This window comes from Phalaenopsis equestris, unplaced genomic scaffold (assembly GCF_001263595.1).
Source record: "Phalaenopsis equestris unplaced genomic scaffold, ASM126359v1 Scaffold000084, whole genome shotgun sequence".
Classification (NCBI taxonomy): domain Eukaryota; kingdom Viridiplantae; phylum Streptophyta; class Magnoliopsida; order Asparagales; family Orchidaceae; genus Phalaenopsis; species Phalaenopsis equestris.
The window spans coordinates 26,515-34,470 of NW_018164526.1; the positions used below are offsets into that span (position 1 = coordinate 26,515).

General features: G+C 36.9%; 1 protein-coding gene across 1 annotated transcript; it reads right to left on the reverse strand.

Annotated features, from left to right (window-relative positions):
* Positions 1-6,442: 6,442 nt before the first annotated feature.
* LOC110019873 lies at positions 6,443-7,641 on the reverse strand. The gene has a single exon (XM_020717734.1). It carries the CDS (start codon positions 7,557-7,559, stop codon positions 7,008-7,010), a length of 552 nt encoding a protein of 183 aa, XP_020573393.1. The 5' UTR covers positions 7,560-7,641; the 3' UTR covers positions 6,443-7,007.
* Positions 7,642-7,956: the final 315 nt, after the last annotated feature.

The window sequence follows — 7,956 nt, forward strand, 5'->3', positions numbered from 1 at the left end:
TATATTAATTATATAACTTATATTATATAAATATACAATATCTATATTAGTATATTACTACTATAGTATATTAATATATTATTATTATTATTTTATTATATATTATAATTTATAAAATTTAATGTTTTAAAATATAATAAATTTTTTATATATAATTATTTTATATTATTTTATATTTCAAACAATAACGATTCGAACACGAACGAACGCATCACTGTTCGTGTTTGGTTCGTCTAACTAACCAAACGAAAAAAATTTGTTCGCGTTTGTCTCGTTTACTTATCGAACGAATCAAACACGAACTCATTGACGAACCGAACACGAACTGTTCGCGAACAACGAGCTTTTTTGACAGCCCTACATTCTGCTGACCACCTCTTTTTACTTATATGGTCGACTTTTGGCTTGCATTTTGTTTATCCTGTAGGAGAGGCATTCGCTACTTCCACGGGAGAATTTTGCTCACCCTGTAGGAGAGTTTGTCGCTGGTCCCATAGAAATATCTTTTGCTCGTCCCATAGGAGAGTCTTGTGCTCTAATTGAAATGTTCCGATCATTTATTTAACCTTTTGATCATTTTGAGTTCATTTAATTTTAAATATACAAACCTCGCTTAATGCAAACCTAATATCCATTATCAAATTAAAGACCTATAGTATTATTAAATATAAGGAGGCATTTACATACATATCAAACAATTCTTATGTATTTACATATCTAACACCTAAGCAAAAGACCACAATCACCGTCTTTTTAAAAGTTGAATATCCCTCTTCACGCATAATAGGTTTATGAAACCAAAGTGTTATAAATGTGAATATCAAACTTTAGGTGTTGGATATAAAAAATACATAAAAATTATGTGATATGCGTGTAAAGTTCACTAGACATAACTAGGGCCGATTTCATACGTAGCACACAATTCTTATGAATTTACGCATCACACCTAACTTTTATATTTACAAACAGAACAGTCAATTTTTTAATATCACATAAAAAATAACAATATTATTACTTTTTAAAAGTTAAATACGCCTTTTATATACATATGTTTAAAGCACCAAAGTGCAATGTGTGTAAATATGAAAGTTTAGGCGTGAGATATATAAAAACATAAGAATAAGAATTGTGTGCTTGTATGTAGATTTCACATATAAAGCATTATTAAGGGCCCGTTTGAAGTAGCTTATAATTGCGGGCGACGTTTTGAAAATGTTGTCTTACCGTTACTCGTCTGGCTCATCCGTTCACGGCGTTTTGGTTTAATGAATAAACGAGGCCGCGGGATCGACCCAGCAGCCCACGTTCGCTCGCGTATCTTATACTCCGCTGCCCTCGACCTGGCTTTCTCATCTGCCCTATCGTGCTACTCCTCTCTCCTGTCTCCTCTCATCTTCCCTCAACCTAACTTTTTCCTCTGCCCTATCGTGCTGCTCCTCTCTCCCGTCTCCTCGCGTAAGCTTCTTTCCTCCTTTAGCCGATCTCTCATGATTGAGATTTGTAATTATTTCTCTCGTAACCGTCGATGGATTGGATTGTCTGATTTTGAATTAGTTGTGTTAAAACTATTCTTTCCTGTATTTCTTGGCTCTCTGTTACGCATTCTTCTGGCTCTATGGTTTAGGGCATTTTCTGATTTGCGATTGTTTGCGCAAGGTTTATGATTTGTGATTTTGGCCTTCTTTGTTACACATTCTTATGGCTTTGTTAACTTGGAGAAGAATGCGTAATAGCAGTGTTATTCTCGGTTTACCAGTGGCATACGTAATAGCAGATAATTGCAGCAATGGATGTTCTATAAATGTTATTCTTGGGTTCATGGGGGGATGGCATAGCAATGTTATTCTATAATAACAATGTTTATCTGAGATTGTTTTGGACATGTCTAGTTTTTTGTTGCAATACGTCAATTGGATACGAATGCTGATCATTCAATTTGTTGATTACCAGTGTTACTCTCATTTTTTTCTTGCTTAACATGTAGTCCTATGGCATGGTAAGGAGCTTTGATGGGTCCTTAATGAGGGATGATGGTTGCGGAAACACCTATTTCTTCACTGGTTGAATAGGTAGTATAATTAGGGCTGTCAAAACGGCTCGTTGTTGTTCGCTATCTCGTGCTCGGCTCATTCGTTAAGTTAACGAGCCGAACACGAACAAAGATTTTTTCATTTGTTCGTTCGTGTTCGGCTTATTGCCGATCTTTATATTCTATTATACTTTGACTTGTTTTATTTTACATTCCACGGTGTGCTTGTCAATTAGTTGTTCCTTTGTTTGTCAGTTAGACGTCTTTTAGCTTTTCTGGGATACGTTACCGATCCCACGACACCCGATCTTTATATTCTATTATACTTTGACTTGTTTTATTTTACATTCCACGGTGTGCTTGTCAATTAGTTGTTCCTTTGTTTGTCAGTTAGACGTCTTTTAGCTTTTCTGGGATACGTTACCGATCCCACGACACCCGATCTTTATATTCTATTATACTTTGACTTGTTTTATTTTACATTCCACGGTGTGCTTGTCAATTAGTTGTTCCTTTGTTTGTCAGTTAGACGTCTTTTAGCTTTTCTGGGATACGTTACCGATCCCACGACACCCGATCTTTATATTCTATTATACTTTGACTTGTTTTATTTTACATTCCACGGTGTGCTTGTCAATTAGTTGTTCCTTTGTTTGTCAGTTAGACGTCTTTTAGCTTTTCTGGGATACGTTACCGATCCCACGACACCCGATCTTTATATTCTATTATACTTTGACTTGTTTTATTTTACATTCCACGGTGTGCTTGTCAATTAGTTGTTCCTTTGTTTGTCAGTTAGACGTCTTTTAGCTTTTCTGGGATACGTTACCGATCCCACGACACCCGATCTTTATATTCTATTATACTTTGACTTGTTTTATTTTACATTCCACGGTGTGCTTGTCAATTAGTTGTTCCTTTGTTTGTCAGTTAGACGTCTTTTAGCTTTTCTGGGATACGTTACCGATCCCACGACACCCGATCTTTATATTCTATTATACTTTGACTTGTTTTATTTTACATTCCACGGTGTGCTTGTCAATTAGTTGTTCCTTTGTTTGTCAGTTAGACGTCTTTTAGCTTTTCTGGGATACGTTACCGATCCCACGACACCCGATCTTTATATTCTATTATACTTTGACTTGTTTTATTTTACATTCCACGGTGTGCTTGTCAATTAGTTGTTCCTTTGTTTGTCAGTTAGACGTCTTTTAGCTTTTCTGGGATACGTTACCGATCCCACGACACCCGATCTTTATATTCTATTATACTTTGACTTGTTTTATTTTACATTCCACGGTGTGCTTGTCAATTAGTTGTTCCTTTGTTTGTCAGTTAGACGTCTTTTAGCTTTTCTGGGATACGTTACCGATCCCACGACACCCGATCTTTATATTCTATTATACTTTGACTTGTTTTATTTTACATTCCACGGTGTGCTTGTCAATTAGTTGTTCCTTTGTTTGTCAGTTAGACGTCTTTTAGCTTTTCTGGGATACGTTACCGATCCCACGACACCCGATCTTTATATTCTATTATACTTTGACTTGTTTTATTTTACATTCCACGGTGTGCTTGTCAATTAGTTGTTCCTTTGTTTGTCAGTTAGACGTCTTTTAGCTTTTCTGGGATACGTTACCGATCCCACGACACCCGATCTTTATATTCTATTATACTTTGACTTGTTTTATTTTACATTCCACGGTGTGCTTGTCAATTAGTTGTTCCTTTGTTTGTCAGTTAGACGTCTTTTAGCTTTTCTGGGATACGTTACCGATCCCACGACACCCGATCTTTATATTCTATTATACTTTGACTTGTTTTATTTTACATTCCACGGTGTGCTTGTCAATTAGTTGTTCCTTTGTTTGTCAGTTAGACGTCTTTTAGCTTTTCTGGGATACGTTACCGATCCCACGACACCCGATCTTTATATTCTATTATACTTTGACTTGTTTTATTTTACATTCCACGGTGTGCTTGTCAATTAGTTGTTCCTTTGTTTGTCAGTTAGACGTCTTTTAGCTTTTCTGGGATACGTTACCGATCCCACGACACCCGATCTTTATATTCTATTATACTTTGACTTGTTTTATTTTACATTCCACGGTGTGCTTGTCAATTAGTTGTTCCTTTGTTTGTCAGTTAGACGTCTTTTAGCTTTTCTGGGATACGTTACCGATCCCACGACACCCGATCTTTATATTCTATTATACTTTGACTTGTTTTATTTTACATTCCACGGTGTGCTTGTCAATTAGTTGTTCCTTTGTTTGTCAGTTAGACGTCTTTTAGCTTTTCTGGGATACGTTACCGATCCCACGACACCCGATCTTTATATTCTATTATACTTTGACTTGTTTTATTTTACATTCCACGGTGTGCTTGTCAATTAGTTGTTCCTTTGTTTGTCAGTTAGACGTCTTTTAGCTTTTCTGGGATACGTTACCGATCCCACGACACCCGATCTTTATATTCTATTATACTTTGACTTGTTTTATTTTACATTCCACGGTGTGCTTGTCAATTAGTTGTTCCTTTGTTTGTCAGTTAGACGTCTTTTAGCTTTTCTGGGATACGTTACCGATCCCACGACACCCGATCTTTATATTCTATTATACTTTGACTTGTTTTATTTTACATTCCACGGTGTGCTTGTCAATTAGTTGTTCCTTTGTTTGTCAGTTAGACGTCTTTTAGCTTTTCTGGGATACGTTACCGATCCCACGACACCCGATCTTTATATTCTATTATACTTTGACTTGTTTTATTTTACATTCCACGGTGTGCTTGTCAATTAGTTGTTCCTTTGTTTGTCAGTTAGACGTCTTTTAGCTTTTCTGGGATACGTTACCGATCCCACGACACCCGATCTTTATATTCTATTATACTTTGACTTGTTTTATTTTACATTCCACGGTGTGCTTGTCAATTAGTTGTTCCTTTGTTTGTCAGTTAGACGTCTTTTAGCTTTTCTGGGATACGTTACCGATCCCACGACACCCGATCTTTATATTCTATTATACTTTGACTTGTTTTATTTTACATTCCATGGTGTGCTTGTCAGTTAGTTGTTCCTTGCTTATGGCTTGTCTGAGCTCCTTGCGAATATAATTTAGGCATTCTAGGGATCTAAAATTATAAATTTTCTACAAAAATCTAATAAATAATTGAGATTAATTAAAATTTAGGATTAAAATATTTCAAAATTTTTAAAATATGTTTTTACTTTTGTTATAGTATTCAGACCAAATTTTAAACATTTTGCATTGCATGGCTCACCCAAGTCATACTAATAGGGCCTCCATATTATGACTAATTAGCTCACTGCATCATTTGCATATCTCGATGAGAAGCCCCCACGCTTCTTCAATCTGACTGACCCAACATAGAGTTCTACTTAGGTAGTTGTCTAACACACTTAGGGTATTTGAGGCCTTTCCGACTTAGACTGGGAATAATATCATTGTGGGAGTATCTCCAGCTTCGCAGTTGTACCTCCCTCTTTCTTTCAAGAGATTTCTTTGCCACTTTGGTAGGTATAAATCTCACATCTACTCTTCCCACCTAAAGAGAGTCATAGAATTTAGAGTTTCCTTCTCCCCTTAAACAACGCAATTCACGGATTGCTGATAAAAGATATTGGTTGTGTTTGGCCAACTACTTTCACGACCATATAAAGTTTGGGTCATAATAGCTTGGGATGATGAATCAGTGATATCCTGACCCGGATATCTCTATATGATTATGACTGCTCTACCATTGCTTTGTTTATCCATTTGAGCTCTGTCACTCCTTTTGATGCTTCGCCGTGTCGTCTCATAGACCTCGATTGCGGACAAGTCGTCGCCTGTTTGAGATACGGTGATTCACCCTTTACCCTTATGGGCAAGTTAGGCCTGAAAGCATAATGAGAACCCTACAAAACGACTCAATTATTTCATAGGCTCTGTTTGTTGATGAGTCGTTACCCATTTGAGATCGTGAGAGACACACTCTTTGTCCTGTGACTTAGCGATAGTTTTGAAGACATCAGGACACTCCTATGAGATAATCATCATTTCTAACATCATAAAAACCTAACTTTCTGTCACAAACTTCACAATTCCATAGTAGCTCACATAATTTTGAGCAAACTTCTAAGGAACAAGGTGATCGACATTATCGTAATGGCTAACAACCTCATGAAATTATCACAAGTTGCACAAACAATCTAACCGGTGAGAGGAATAACATGATCGTATGTAGTTCATATATAACAACATCAAGAACACAACAAGATTAGGCAAAATAACTATCAAATAAAAAAGAGTATACGCATCGACAACCACCAATCAAATAATAAAAGAGAAGAAATTATGCAACAGAGAAGTACTGAGAAAAATTAAAATAATTAGTTAAAGGTCGTAAGAGCTAACCCCATTTCCAGGGCTTCATTCATCTTGCGAGATTTTCCTGATTGGTTCTTGATACAGATCAAAAGGAACATTGACAAGATATTGCATCTAAAACAGAATCAAACCCTTCTTGAACAAAGGATGAGAGATTAAACTTTAAACAAATGTACATGGATTTGTGACTTTCATAATCCAGCCCATCTCACACCATTTCTTTGGATCATCTCTAAGAGTTCGTTAGGCACAACTCAGATGCTTCATCACATCAATATAATCATTTCTCAGCTATGCCGCAGTTAACTTAACTAAGATGTAATTAAACTTTCCTAAAGAAAGAAGAAAAAATGCTTTCATCTCATTTTCCTAAACACTACTATCAAGTGTTATTAATCAAAGTTTGCGCTCTCGTGAGTCTGCAAATTTATTTGCAAATTTTAATAACTAGGAAGATTGGCTGATGCTGATTGCAATAACATTAAGAAAAAAAAAACGTTCTAAGAGATTTATAAACAGGGATAGAAAACAGTAGCAAGATTAACATAACCCTAAAAGGGGCAGTGAACACTATAATGAACTCACAATCAGATTAGCTCTTCAACAAGTATAGGTCCGTTCTTATTTTCCTCATCTTCATCCAAATCCCCGTCAATTTCATAGCCATCCTTCTTTCCAGGAAACAATTCTCCATCAACAGTGCAGCCACTCTTACCACCAAAACCCGATTCCATCCCTTCTACCTCATCTCCATCTCCCCCCACAACCACCACCCTATCAGTCTCTAGGTCCCCGCCTCCCGCACCAATAACGACCAAATCATCCTTAGCTCCTTCGCTTTCTTCCTCCTTACCCTCGTCACCACACAAAGGCCGTACCGGCGGGCAGATCTCGCCGACTCCAAGAAGTTTGTCCGGGATCTCACCGTTGCTTGGTCCGGGATTCTGAACGCATCCACCGCTTTCGCGATCGAAGGAGACGCGAGATTTGAGGGAGGAGGCAGCTCGGGAGAAGGCTTCCTTGATCGATTCGATCGAAAGTGCACAGTCCTCGAGGCCAGCATCTTCCAGCTTTGGAGGCAGGATCGTGCCGAGGAATCTCTCCATTGCTCCTTCATTTGCTCCTTCGAATTCCTCCATCGTCTCAAGCTCCGGGAAATCGACAGAAGTAACGGAGAGAACAGTGGAAAAAACCCTAACAATCACGTCCCTGTTTTATCCGTTTTCGGCTCCTCTCAAGGCGTAATATCGACTGGGTAAAATGTAATAAATTTTAAAATTGAAGTTTAGATAAGAAATATGTGCCTAAGCATTATATATATATATTTATTTATTTATTTATTTATTTATTTGGTCGTTATATATATATAGAAACAATCGTCGGATGATTTGGTCGTTATATATATATATATATATATAGTAGGATAAATGCTTGTTGTTTTTGTTGTTATATATATATATGTAAATCTAAGATTTAGAAAAACCGATCGGACCGGTCAATTTGATCGTGAACTGGTGGTTAGTCCTGTCTGAATCA

Excerpts from the sequence above, each read along its gene's own strand:
- LOC110019873 (XM_020717734.1), bottom strand. The coding sequence starts at position 7,559 with ATGGAGGAATTCGAAGGAGCAAATGAAGGAGCAATGGAGAGATTCCTC.